The sequence below is a fragment of the Callorhinus ursinus genome, unplaced genomic scaffold (assembly GCF_003265705.2).
Source record: "Callorhinus ursinus isolate GAN/ISIS: 27379988/994484 unplaced genomic scaffold, GSC_fseal_2.0 scaffold9, whole genome shotgun sequence".
NCBI lineage: Eukaryota > Metazoa > Chordata > Mammalia > Carnivora > Otariidae > Callorhinus > Callorhinus ursinus.
This window is the reverse complement of record NW_027397071.1, coordinates 10,355,488-10,369,879: the sequence shown is the minus strand read 5'-3', so window position 1 is coordinate 10,369,879 and position 14,392 is coordinate 10,355,488. Positions and strand designations below refer to the sequence as shown.

The 14,392-nt window shown below is 36.0% G+C and overlaps 1 protein-coding gene across 2 annotated transcripts in view; it reads left to right on the top strand.

Annotated features, from left to right (window-relative positions):
• Positions 1-14,392, top strand: part of STXBP3 (syntaxin binding protein 3) — a 52,814-nt gene that overhangs the window by 25,465 nt on the left and 12,957 nt on the right. For both annotated transcript variants that reach the window (XM_025872322.2, XM_025872323.2), the window contains 5 exons: positions 2,072-2,226; positions 5,663-5,753; positions 8,607-8,731; positions 11,520-11,615; positions 11,750-11,807. In XM_025872322.2, the coding sequence (XP_025728107.1) occupies positions 2,072-2,226; positions 5,663-5,753; positions 8,607-8,731; positions 11,520-11,615; positions 11,750-11,807 (525 nt within the window). The remainder of the gene's footprint in view (positions 1-2,071; positions 2,227-5,662; positions 5,754-8,606; positions 8,732-11,519; positions 11,616-11,749; positions 11,808-14,392) is intronic.

Genomic DNA, 14,392 nt, shown 5'->3' with positions numbered 1-14,392 from the left:
ATTGGGGAGAGATTGTCAAAATCAGATACGATAGTGCTCCAAAGAAAAGTTGGACATTCAACACCTTTAGAGGTTGCATGGAGAGGAAGGAGGTTCATTCACTCTTGAATTTGAGACAAAGAAACCTCTCTCTTTCCCTCTCAGAGAGTTTAAGATAGTTAGTGCTATCATATATACATTAAGGCAATTAGATGGAAAGCATTCAAGAATATAGGGGAGTTTGATTACAGTGGACCTTAGGGAGTACAAAGAGTCTGGTGTAGTTAGCAGAGAGGGTACTAGATGGTGTCTGGTAGAAATAGAGCTAAACCAGCTATAGATTAGCAAGAAAAGTAGATGGAAGTGGTGGGGGTCGAGAGTCTTTATTTAAGGAGCTGATTATGGGTCATAAAGTTGAAGAAAGTATTGGGTAATAGTCTAAAGGAACATGTGATGGTGGTGATGAAAAGTGGAGAAGAGGAGGAGGAGGGAAAGAAATGTGAGTGTAGAATAAAAACCAGCTCCAAAATTCTCTTTGGTTCATTGGAGTATTAGATAGCTTAGATTAATTTAAACTGTGGTAACAACTTCCTAAATCTCAGTACATTACAACAGCCAAGTTTATTTCTCATTCATGTTATTCATTGTGATTTGCCTGGGGCTTTGCTCTATATTCTCTTCATTCCAGAACTGAAGCTGAAGGAACAGCCCTTGTCTGGGACATAGCAGAGGGAAAAGAGAAATGGTGGAGCCACACAATGGCTCCCCCCACCCACATACGCACAATGGCTTTTAAAGCTTTTGTGGAGAGTCACGTCTACTCATATTCCAATGACCATAGCCAAGGCTGACTTCAGTGAGTGGGAAGCCCTCAGGGAAGGGCAGTATTTTTTGTTTGTTGAGAGAGAGAGCTAGAGAGTGGGGGTGTTGGAGTGGCAGAGGGAGAGAGACAGAATCTGAAGGAGGCTCCACACTCAGTGCAGAGCCCAACTCAGGGCTTGATCTCACAACCCTGAGATCATGACCTGAGCCAAATCGAGTTGGACTCTTAACCGACTGAGCTACCCAGGTACCCCAGGGCAATGTTTTTGAACAGATAATATTATCTATCGTGGCATGATGGTGTAGTGTACTATGAGAAGTGCTTTTTCGGAAGTTAATACAACAGCCAAGACTCTGAGCAACACAGACATAAGTGGATTAGCTATGGCTAAATTTCAGTCCACGTTCAGCCTGCTGCTGTTGGTTATGTGTTATGTTCAGAAAAATGAATGTACGGTGAAAGGAAACTTTCACAAGGAAGCTTATTCATAATTCAGTAGTTAACCTATAATATTACATACCTACTTTTACACTCAATACCTTTTCCTAGGCTAAGCGGGATTGCTATCATTGTTTTAAAAAAACAAAAAAAACAATAAAAATTAGTTTAATGGAGAATTCCCAACCCCAGTTAGAGAGCTGCTTCCTTTGTACTCTTCAAATAACACAATAATAGTAAGTCTCTAATCCAGTTCTTTGTACATAAGTAAATGATTTCGTTAGTTGAATAAATGTATCTTTGAGGTCTCAGTGTATCTATGATTAGACCAATTACTATGTCTGGCACAATACTGTGTTTTTGGAAAATACGTTTCTATTTTAAGGACATGAAGAATATAAGCTAAAGAATTGAAGAAACATCTCAACTATGGAAAATTTCTAGGTTATTTGACAATCTCTCCCAATTTTGGCTTTGTTGTATTTGTGCTAGGTATTAGATTTTTATTTTAGTTTGACTACCTCAGATTCCTCTATCTGTTGCACAGATAGTGAAAAACAAACAGTACAACCTGTATATGAAACAAGAATTGAAGGAGAGAGGTAGACTAAGCAGGAAGGGAGAGTGAGAAAAGAAGTAAGGATGAAGTCAAGAGGACAGAGAGAAAATGAGAGTTGATTAAGGTAAAGACACAGTGGTCTCAGGAAACAGCCTGGTTAGTGCAAGTAATTTCTTTTGATGTCCAAATAATAGCTGCAGTTTTCTTAACTGATTTTCTTTTCGTTGTCACCAAATTGACAGTCCTGACCTTTTATTTTCGGCCTAACTTAGGTTTATACTCTTGATGTACCAGATGCATTCTATTACTGTTACAGTCCAGACCCTAGTAATGCGAACGGAAAAGATGCCATTATGGAAGAAATGGCTGAGCAGATAGTTACAGTGTGCGCTACCCTGGATGAAAATCCTGGAGTAAGATACAAAAGGTAAGACCCTCCATAGTGTCTGTACATGTTATGCTTTCTATGTGATCTCCAGTGTACAGGTAAATAATGTCTCTGTGCTTGTGTTTATTGGTTTGCTGTTTATTTTCCATGTAAAATTGTGCTGTATGTATAGGAGATTTAAAGTTTAAGGTTGAAATTTCAGAGCAACTAATAGCCTCTGTTACTAAATTTCAGTGCTTAAATTTGGTATGATTTGCAAACACTTTCATGAGTTTAAGGAATGCTTAGAGGAAATATCTTTATTGTCATATAGAGAATACAGTCTTACAATTAATGTTTTGTTAAATTTTCACCGAATTTGAACGGCCATATTATCTGAACAGTGGTTTTAGTGTCAAAGTATGTATGTATGTATTTATTTAAGATTTTATTTATTTATTTGTTGGAGAGGGAGAGCACAAGCAGGGGGAGCGGCAGGCAGAGGGAGAAGCAGGCTCCCCACTGAGCAGGGAGCCTGATGAAGGGCTGTATCCCAGGACCCTGGGATCATGACCTGAGCTGAAGGCAGACACCAGACCCGACTGAGCCACCCAGGTCTCCCTCTAATTCCAGTGGCTATTTTAAATAGATTATTGGGTTTTGTTTTGTTTTTAAGAGATCAAGTTTGACTTTAATTCTATGTACCTTTATTTGCTTTTTAAAAATAAAATTTACTGTAAAGTGCATAAATGATATGTGTATGGCTTGATAAATTATTCCAAAGTGAACATATCCTGCTAACCCCACCAAGGTCAAGAAATAGAACATAGACGGCATCTCAGAGGTTCTGCTCATGACCTCCCTTGATCACCAGCCCCCTCTCCTCCCCAGAGGTCACTGCTGACTTCTAATATATTTTAGTTTTGCTTGATGTTGAACTTGGTAAAAGTGGAATCATGTGATATTTTTTGTTTCTGACTTCTTTGTTCAACATTATGTTCTGAGAGTCATCTGGGTTGTGTGTAACCAGGCAGCTTGGATTTTAATCTCTGCTAATTGCTAGCTGTGTGACCCTTCTGCCCTCAGTTTCCTTATCTATGAAATGGGAATGATAATAATACCCATCTTATAAAGTTGTTGTTAGAACTCTGCAAAGCATTCAGAATGGTGCATAGCACCAGTAAAATGATAGTAGTAAATATACTGTGGTACAACTAATAAGTATTTTTATTTTTTATTCTGTTAGTCACTATGCAGTAAATCATTAGTTTTTGATGTAGTGTACAAATAATAAGTATTATCACTCATTTCTCTTTTAAGTTTCTTTAATTTGAACTTTGGCATTGGTCAGGTTATTTGGCTGAACTGTTTAATTTCAAATTCATGTGATACTTTAAGTTGCATTACCCTTAACCACTTAAAAAATCTATTACTTAGAAAAATATAGCAATTCTCCTTAATTCAGATGCTACCTAATAAGCTCTACTCATACATACATCAGGTATTGAAAACTTTGTCTTATAGGTGATGTACTAATTACATTCTGAACTCAGGGGAACAGAGCTAAGTCGTTTATCTTCTGCTAGAGTTCAGTTGCTGTTCAAGTTTCTGTTCTTGGTGTTAACTCTGTTCAGGATGAGTAAATAATTTAAAAGCTCACCAATGGACCTGTTTTGAGTTACTGCAATAGTTAATGAATAATCCAGGCTTTTAAAATCCTACTTGTAGGGGCGCCTGGGTGGCTCAGTCGTTAAGCGTCTGCCTTCGGCTCAGGTCATGATCCCGGGGTCCCGGGATCGAGCCCCGCGTCGGGCTCCCTGCCTGGTGGGAAGCCTGCTTCTCCCTCTCCCACTCCCCTTGCTTGTGTTGCCTCTCTTGCTGTGTCACTCTGTCAAGTAAATAAATAAAATCTTTAAAAAAATAAAAATAAAATAAAATCCTACTTGTACTTTCTCAGAGTATTCCTTTATATCTCATGGACTGTTAAATTGTAATTCAAACATAAAATTACTTCCTTTTGAAAATATTTTAAAGCAAAATGTGTAATAAATTATTCTTTATAGTTGCTGCTTTATTTATTTTTAAGGTATTAAACCTAAAGAGTCTTTAACTCTTTGAAGCCCTCACAATGAGACCCTCCATTTTTGAGGTTGGTGGGCTAATTGAGGAGCGTTTTCCAGCATTTTTCTTTCTTTTTTTTTTTTTAAGTTTTATTTATTTATTTGAGAGAGAGAATGAGAGAGAGAGAGCACATGGGGGGGGTAGGGTCAGAGGGAGAAGCAGACTCCCTGCTGAGCAGGGAGCCCGATGCAGGCCTCAATCCTGGGACTCCAGGATCATGACCTGAGCCGAAGGCAGTCGCTTAACCAACTGAGCCACCCAGGCGCCCTCCAGCATTTTTCTTGTAGACTCAAAAGTTATACTAATGCCAGTGGTCATGAAGATGTAATTTAGACTATGATTTTATTATTTTAGTAGAAAGGAATATACAAGATTTTATGCAAAAGATTATATTGGAAAGCTGATTAGATGTTAGAGAACACGGGAAATCTCATACTGCTAATGGGAGGGATAATTGGTCAACTAATTTGGAGAGTAATATGCTAATATCTAAAAAAGTAAAAAAATGTACTTTATGACTCAGCATTTATACTTTGAGTAAAGAAACGTACATGGAGATTTATTTACAAAGATACTTGTTTCAGTGTTGTTTGAAATAGTATAAAATTGAGAATGACTTAAATGTCTATCCTTAAGGGAATGAATACATAGAATCCAGTATAATTATATGATGGAATACTATATAGAAATAAAATGAATACATTTGATATATATGTGTCAACGTAGGTAGGTCTCAAGCATATATATAACATATACTACTACTAAACATATATAAAGTAGTAAATACATATAACAGCATTGGTAGGAAGAATACACACCAAATTCATGATAGTGGTTGCAACTGGGGGTTGGATAGAGGTAGAAGAGAAGCCTAGGAATTGGGAAGGAAATAAAGGGAACTGCAATTTTATTTTTATTTATTTTTATTTTTATTTTTTTTAAAGATTTTATTTATTTGACAGAGAGAGACACAGCGAGAGAGGGAACACAAGCAGGGGGAGTGGGAGAGGGAGAAGCAGGCTTCCCTGCGGAGCAGGGAGGCCGATGGCAGGGCTCGATTCCAGGATCCTGGGATCATGACCTGAGCTGAAGGCAGACGCTTAACGACTGAGCCACCCAGGCGCCCCATGCAATTTTATTTATATTATTTTATTTACATTAAGAAAATCTGAAGCACATATGATAAGATTTACATTGGTAAAATCCAGACAAATTGGTATAACATTATATTTGATATATTATTATCTGAACTTCTCTGTGTTTATAAACTCTTTTAAATTAATAAATTGTTGCAGGATTTAATTTTAGAATTCAGCTTTATGATATTGTAACATGTTTTGAAAGATAATTGTTTGAACATTTTTTCCACTTTCAGTAAACCTCTAGATAATGCCAGTAAGCTTGCCCAGCTTGTTGAAAAAAAACTCGAAAACTACTACAAGATTGATGAAAAGAGCCTAATAAAGGTAATGTATAAAAGGCAAATAGTGATTATGCACAAAGTCTGTCTTATCTTTTTACAAACCAAAAAAACTATTGTTCATTGTCCAGTACTGATTTGGGAATCATTAACGTAGATGGTAGCTGAAAGCTTAATAGTGTCGTTTTGTGGGGAAGATACGGGTTTTGAAGTAAGCACTGTGTCCAAATCCTGGCTCTGCCATTTAATTCATAGATATGTCAGTTTGGGCAAATTATGTAGCTTCTCTGGGGCGCCTGGGTGGCTCAGTCATTAAGCGGCTGCCTTCAACTCAGGTCATGATCCCAGGGTCCTGGGATCGAGCCCTGCATCGGGCTCCCTGCTCCGGGAAGCCTGCTTCTCCCTCTCCCACTCTGCCTGCTTGTGTCCCTCTCTCGCTGTGTCTCTCTATGTCAAATAAATAAATAAAATCTTTTAAAAAAAATTATGTAGCTTCTCTGTGCCTAAATTTTTTTATCTGTAAAATGATAATTAGAATACCTATTTTATAGAGAGAGGGTTAAAGGAGTTATTACTTTTAAAGTTCTTATAATGATGCTTACTACTGAGTAAACAATAAATATAGTTATTCTTGTTATTACTAGCTCTGACTTTGCACAAATTATCTACTTCGAGTTGTATTTTCATCTATAAAATGGATGAGATAAACATATAGCTTGCTTGGTTGGTATGAAGATTAGGTGAATTAACATGTCTGGCACATACAGGAGTTTAATAAATGGCAGCTGTTATTTATCTTACAGAGGTAGTATAAAGTAATCAGAGACTAAGGTTGGGACCTGGAGAATACCAGCATTTAGGCTTGGGTTGGAGAATGAAGAGTCTGAGGAGACTGAAGGAGGTGGGGCCAGGGATCTAGAGAGCCCTGTGAAATGAATGGAAGAAATTGTTGCTAATTTAGAACTAAGAGGAGAAGGGCAAGGAAATGACTGATACAGTGTTATTTAGTAAGTGGAATGAAAAGAATAATACATAGAATGTAATGGGAGTATAGGCAGGGGCTTAATCTTTTTCTAACTGGAATCTTGGAAGAGGAAGAAGCTCTTTAGCTTAAAGAATAAGTACAACATTATAAAAGAGGGACTTCCTTGCTTAGATAACCAGATTCTTTGGCAGAGGCATAATGAAAAAGGGAAATTCACAAACAACTTCACTGGAGTGGGAGGGTGTAAGCTTAGATGTAATGTTAGTTTAGAACTCTAAAAGTTACTAGTGGTCTGGTGAAAGCTGTTCTGGTTGTAGTTAGGAAAACAGTGCCTCAGTGTGTAGCATAGTAATAGTCAATAAATGTATGTCGAATGAGGGAAGAGATATATGATCAGTATGTTAGTAAATATCCTTTTGTCCTTCATAATTTCAGTGGGGGAAAAAAAGGCAAAATCCACAAAAATCAAACTTGTCCTTTCCATTTTTCTGCCTGGGAAATTATACATCCTTCAAATACTTGATACTTTTCTTTCATTTAAGGACATGATGAAGTGTCACCTCCTTTCTGAAGCGTTTCCTGACTCTTCAGGTCACATGACTTCCTTTCACATATTGTCATAACCCCAACCCTTGATATAACACTTACATTGTACTATCTTTTTCCTATTTGTATTTTTGAGGACTTATAACTTAGATGTATTGAAAGCTAAGTGCTAGGTACTAAACGTATTATGGTGTTATTACATTACATCTTTACGATAATCTTCTACAGCAGAGGTTGTGGTTATGTTTTGTTTTACAAATGAGAATACTGAGATACTAACAAGTTAAAACAGTTTGTCCAAAGTCTTAACAGCAAGATAATGGTCAAGACTGGACTCGTACCTGGATCTATGTGATTCCAGAGGCTGTGCTTTTAACCACTGTACCACACTGGCTCAAATGAGTTTAAATGAGTAAATGGTTAATTAAACATTTTTTTAAAGGTCTATCTTAATTTACCTATGTCTCATATATGTAAATAAATAGGAAATGTTTGTTTAATGAGTTGTAGTTATTTATTTTTCTTGCAAGATTTTATTTAAATTCAAGTTAACATATAGTGTAGTATTAGTTTCAGGGGCAGAATTTAGTGATTCATTACTTGCATGGAGTTGTGGTTATTTCTTACTGCTTTAAATAATAATCCAAAGAATTTATTACTTTCTAAAATGAAGTATGAAAGATACTGATAGTAACAATACTTTTCCCAGCACTGTTATTCACTGTTAAATGATTAGTGCTGTTTGTGAATTAATAACAAGGCTTTCATTTTGATTTGCCATCTTAGTTGGCATCAATATAATCTTTTTAAATAGCATAACAGTTAAGAAGAGCACAGGTATGGAGTGAAACTGACCTGGGTTGGAATCTCCATCCTGCCACTTACTAGCTATGTGATTTGGGCAAGTTACTGAATTTTCAGCTTTAATGCCCTCATCAAATGGAAATAATAATACCTGCCTCACAGGGTTGCTATAAGACTTAAATTATTTTTTGCTTAACACATGTGCTTAGAGCCTTAGTAGTAACTACTGTTCATAATTTATATTAGCTTTAGGGTTTATGGAGCTGAATTCCTAAGAAAATGAATTTTAGCGCAAGGCAAATGTTACTTTTTTTAAAATGAATTTTCACAATGTTGTTTTATTGAATATAGCCCCTTAATCTAATTATGAAAGCTTTCGTTTTTGTAGTCTTGTTTTTTTTTCCCTTACTGTGCTACTCTGATTTTTCTATTTTAATAGAACTTCACGTTCTTAAGAATGAGACAGAACTTAGGAAAAGTCTGCTTTTGTTTTCTGAGATATTAACAAGGTGTTCACACAAAGAAATTGAAGTTTCTGAAGATAATTTTATCTTGTTATTCCAGGGTAAAACTCATTCCCAGCTCATAATAATTGATCGTGGCTTTGATCCTGTGTCCACTGTCCTGCATGAACTGACCTTTCAGGCAATGGCATATGATCTACTGCCAATTGAGAATGATACATACAAGCAAGTATAACTTGAAGGGCATATAAGGGGCATATACAAACAGGATATATAGGATATGAGCATTTAATGATTCGTGTAGGCACCAGAAATCTAAAGCCCCTGTAACTTTGATATTCAGAAACTTGATCATCCTCTTACCCTATAATCAGAACGTATTAAAAATATCTTGACCTTGTAAGTTAATGGGTAATTTGACTGCTTTGAAGCTGCTTTTGGTATGGTTGCTTCCTTAACTATGTCTGTAACAAAGCTACATTTAAACAGGTGGAATTTGGACTTTTTGCTTATGTTAAGAGTAAATACCAGGCCCACAACTATATTTATTGAAATGGAAACCATATTCAAACTTGTTAGGCTATTAGGCTATAATTATTCTGAATCACACACACAAAAGTATCTGTGTGTATGTCTTGTCAATATAATGTATTTAAGAAGATTAGAAGACTAGAAAACTGAATAGGATAACTATTGAGAATAGGCATAATGTTCTAATTTGGTACCTCTTGACTTAACTCTGATATAAGCATATTTACTTTAAAAGTAATGCCAAATAGAGAGCTAAATGAAAAGTGAAATAACTTTTCTATCAAGGAACCATTTTACTGTATTACTGTGAATCATTATGAGTGTATATAGGTGTACATACATGTGTATATTTACATGTGATATCATAATCTCTAAGTCCAAATTGGCATTTTTCATCTATGATTTACTGTTTAAGCATAGTGGTAAAAAGGAAAATTCGTCAGTTTTCTGAAATTTTATGTTTAAATTAATTTAGTAATTTTAATAGATTAAAAGTTCTTTTTTCTACTGTATGTATTATATTTATGTATTTTCTCTTGTATGTTTATTTGCATTCTGGTCAAATCCTGGCTTCTGAATTTTTCTCTGTGTAGTTTATATTAATGTCTGGTGACAGAGAGAAATCAGTATTGCTATTTTTTCTAATACAAAAGTAGTTTCAAGCATTTTATTCAGAATTTTCAGAAGAGATACTGTTTATCTCTCTTGTCCTTTAGGTTTCTAAACCTGTATTGCTCAAGAGATTTAGAAAAGAATTAAACAAAAAAAAAAAGAAAAAGAAAAAAAGAATTAAACTGATGGACGCTAAAGGATTTGGTTCCAGACTGTAGACATACATGTCAGACATTTCTAACCTACTATTTAAAGTATTTATCTCTTGGGGCGCCTGGGTGGCTCAGTCGGTTAAAACATCCCAACTCTCGATTTCAGCTCAGGTCAGATCAAGCCCCATGTCGGGGTCCGCGCTGGGTGTGGAGCCTGCTTTAAGATTCTCTCCCTGTTTTTGCCCCTCCCTCTCCAAAAATAAATAAATAAATAAAATATTAATCTCCCTTCAAGCCCCTTATTGCAATGGCGCTGTGCTGGGCATGGAGCCTACTTAAAAAAAAAAAAAAAAATCATCTCCCTAGGTTTGCTGGCAAGGAAAGTGAGGTTTAATTTTTTTAAGAGTAAGGGAGAGACATTAAAAAAAAAAAAAGCCAGCAATACTGCCTATTATGAATCAGCAAAGTCCAGAGATAAGACTTAAGGTGGAAGCTTGAACTCCCTGTGGTTTGTGCTGCATTACAATTGTTAATGGAAACACTCCAAAGCAGGAAATTCTGAGTATCCATATTCTGTTTTATATCTTGGTGATCTCTTTAAATGTACTCTTAAAATGGAGTTGTCATCATTTTTTAGTATTGTTAGGCTTGCTGCCTTAATCTTTGTGCATAAATCAAAGGTTAAAGATGTTATGTAAGTACAAAGTGGCATTTTAAATGGCAAATGGGCTGCTCTGTCCTTAGTGTGTTCTGGTTAAGCACAGTCATTCTACCTTTGGCTACCTGCACTTAGACTGCATAGGTAAATGGTTTTATAGGTGGGGCCTGTAATTTTGGGAGTTAGGAAAGTGATTGTACTCATACAGTACAAATCTACATTTATTGTCTGTAATCTAGAGCTGGGAAAGTTCAAAGCTGTCCTTCCTAATCTTGGCTCAGGAAATTGAGAGTTCCAGGGGTGATTGAATCTCCCTAGCTCCACAGATGGAAGGAGGCTATCTGCATAAAAAGAGAAGGGAGAAATTACATTTGGGGAGGCAGTCAGGAAGCCCATTTTGAGTAATTTCATGAACCCCTAGAATTGCTTCTTACGTCAATAGTACTCATGAAAGCAATCACAATTTTTTATGACTACATTAGTTTTCTCATTTCCTTTCCCATTCTTCAAAGGACGTGTGGTTATAGGATTAGGGAAGAATATAGAAACATGATACATGTTTATGAATTTATTTACTTGGATACATGTTTATGAAAATGTTAACTCTGAAACACCTTCAGTATTTAATAGGTTACGTTGGAGGTGACATTTCTGTTCTTCACTTAATGGGTGTTTGATAGTTGTGCTGATGGTTATGAACACATCAAAATAGTATTTTAAGCAATTAGAAGACGTTGTTAGTATAAATTTAGTCTTGTTCTTAGAGTTGATTGTAGAATGTTGAATTTTTGTTCCATAAAATAACATTTTGCTGAGCTAAACCCTAACATTTGAAAGCAAAAATGTCTTGGTAGACATTGCACTCTGATTTTTAATGTAAGGATAGCAAGCAATATGCCTTAGTTTTGAGTAGGTATTCATTATCATCCTAAAATACTGGGTTGAATGTGTGTATTGTTTACTTTCTTGAGTTGTGTCTTAAAATTATTGATTGTAAAAATGTTTCTTCTACTTTTGGTGGGGGATAATCCAAAAGATTTATATTTCTGTCTACTTGTAGATACAAAACAGATGGGAAAGAAAAGGAGGCAATCCTTGAAGAAGATGATGACCTCTGGGTCAGAATTCGACATCGGCATATTGCAGTTGTGTTAGAGTATGTGAATCCATTTTAATTTTTATTCCATATTTTTTAGGCACTAAGTACATGAAAGTAAATTTTATAATCTTAGAATATTTCTGTAAAGAGTAACACCTTAGAAACCTAAAGAATTCTCTTAAATTTGACAGGGAAATTCCCAAACTAATGAAGGAAATTTCATCAACGAAGAAAGCAACAGAAGGAAAGGTAAGACTTTTATTTAACACTCAAAATAATGATGGTGGACTTTAAAATGTGTTAAAATTCTTATTTTATCTTTTTAATTTTCCATTTTGGGAAATCTCTAACATACACAAAAGTAGAGGAAACGAACTCCCATGTACCCATTATCTAGTCCCAACAATTTTGTCTCTCTTGCTTCATTGAGTTTATTTTTAAAAAGCCATTTAGCCAATTTCATCAGTGCATTTTTGCCAGATTTTTTTTATTTCGAGGTGTAATTTACCTAAGTGCACAAATCTTTTTTTTAATAATTTTTTATTGTTATGTTAATCACCATACATCATTAGTTTTTGATGTAGTGTTCCATGATTCATCGTTTGTGCATAACACCCAGTGCTCCACGCAGAATGTGCCCTCTTTAATACCCATCACCAGGCTAACCCATCCACCCCCCTCCCCTCTAGAACCCTCAGCTTGTTTTTCAGAGTCCATCGTCTCTAATGGTTCATCTCCCCCTCCGACTTACTCCCCTTCATTCTTCCCCTCCTGCTATCTTCTTCTTTTTTTTTTCTTAACATATATTGCATTATTTGTTTCAGAAGTACAGATCCGTGGTTCATCAGTCTTGTACAATTCACAGTGCTCACCATAGCACATACCCTCCCCAATGTCTATCACCCAGCCACCCAATCCCTCCCACCCCCCACCACTCCAGCAACCCGCAGTTTGTTTTCTGAGATTAAGAATTCCTCATATCAGTGGGGTCATATGATACATGTCTTTCTCTGATTGACTTATTTCCTAAGTGCACAAATCTTAAGTGAGTACTGAGTAACTTTTATATATATATTTGGAAGCACCACCTAAATCAAGATAGAAAACATTTCTATCATTCCAGAAGATTACACAATAATATCAACTGTGAATAAAGAAAATTTAGCCTGATCTTTCCAATCTTTCTCCTTTTTAAAATAGTCTTCTTAGTAGTTAATATTTCCTAGCTCTATAATGTAGAATAGAATTGATGATAGAGGATAACCTTGTCTCATTTCCCCAGGACAAACATGTTTGATATTACACCATTGAGTGTTGTGTTAGACTTAGGTTATTTTAGATACATCCTTTTTTTTCTTTCTCTTTTTTTTTGAGAGAGAGAGAGCACAAGGGTGGGCGGGGCAGGCAGAGGGCGAGGGAGAGAGAGAATCCCAAGTAGGCTCCACACCCAGAGTGGAGCCCAGTGCAGGGCTCCATCACATGACCCTGAGATCATGATGTGAACCGAAATCAAGAGTTGGGTGCTCAACTGACTGAGCCACCAGGTGCCCCTTGATACATCCTTTATCCGGATTACCCCTTCTATTCTTAATTCGCAAAACAGGTTGTGGTTTTGGTTTTTGTAAACAGAATGGGTGTTCAATTTCATCAAATGCATCTATTGAAATTATTTTTTTCTCCTTTTTTCTGTTAATAAAATAACAAACTAACTATACATTCCTGGAATAAGTTGCACTGGTCTTGATGCATTATCCTTTTCCTATATCACTGAATCTCTTTGCTAATATTTTGCTTAGGATATTTGATTCCAGATTTATGAGAAATAATTCCCTGTAATACTCCTTTTTTTTTTTAAGATTTTATTTATTTATTTAGAGAGAGGCATGTGCAAGCAGGGGAAGGGCAGAGGGAGAGGAAGAATCTCAAGCAGACTCTGCACTGAGCTCAAGGAGCCCACCTCGGGGCTTGATCTCACAACCTTGAGATCATGACCTGAGCCAAAATAAAGAGTTGGGTGCTCAACCAACTGAGCCACCCAGGCGCCCCAAAATGTATCATTATTATAGTCTACCTTAAAGTAGACTATAATTTTCCACGTCCTGAATAATTCAGCCTTATAACAGTTTAGCTGCATTTACCCCCTTCATCTTTTGTGCTGTCGTTTTTATATATTTTACTCAACATGTGTTTATAAACTTAAGATGTTATTTTTGGGGGCGCCTGGGGGCTCAGTTGCTGAATACTTTTTTTTCAAGTTGTTGGCAATTATGAATAAAGCCACTATAAAACATTCAGGTTTTGTGTAAACAGGTGTTTTCATTCACTTGGGTAAATAATTAAGAGTGGGATGCTGGGGGGCACTTGGGTGGCTCAGTCTGTTAAGCGTCTGCCTCCAGCTCGGGTCATAATCACGGAACCCTGGGATCAAGCCCCGTGGTGGGCTCCCTGCTCGGCAAGGAGCCTGCTTCTTTGTCTGCCTCTTCCCTTAGCGTGTGTGCTCTCTCTCTGTCTCTCAAATAAATTGATAAAATCTTTGAAAAAAAAAATGGGATTGCTGGGTTATATAGTAAAATGTATGTTTAACTTTATAAGAAAATTGCATACTGTTGTGGCTGTACCATTTTACAGTCCTGCCAGCAATGTAGGAAAATCACTGTATTTTTAATTTCTTTCTCTTTTTTTGTATTTTTAATTTCTAATACTGCATTTAGTTCTAAGACATTCATTGAATTTTTAAAATAAATTCTAATTATCTGTTGAAATACTGTATCTTTTCATCCATTTATTCCATCTTTTCCTGTTTTCTTCAACATAAATATGTTATTTTTTAATTT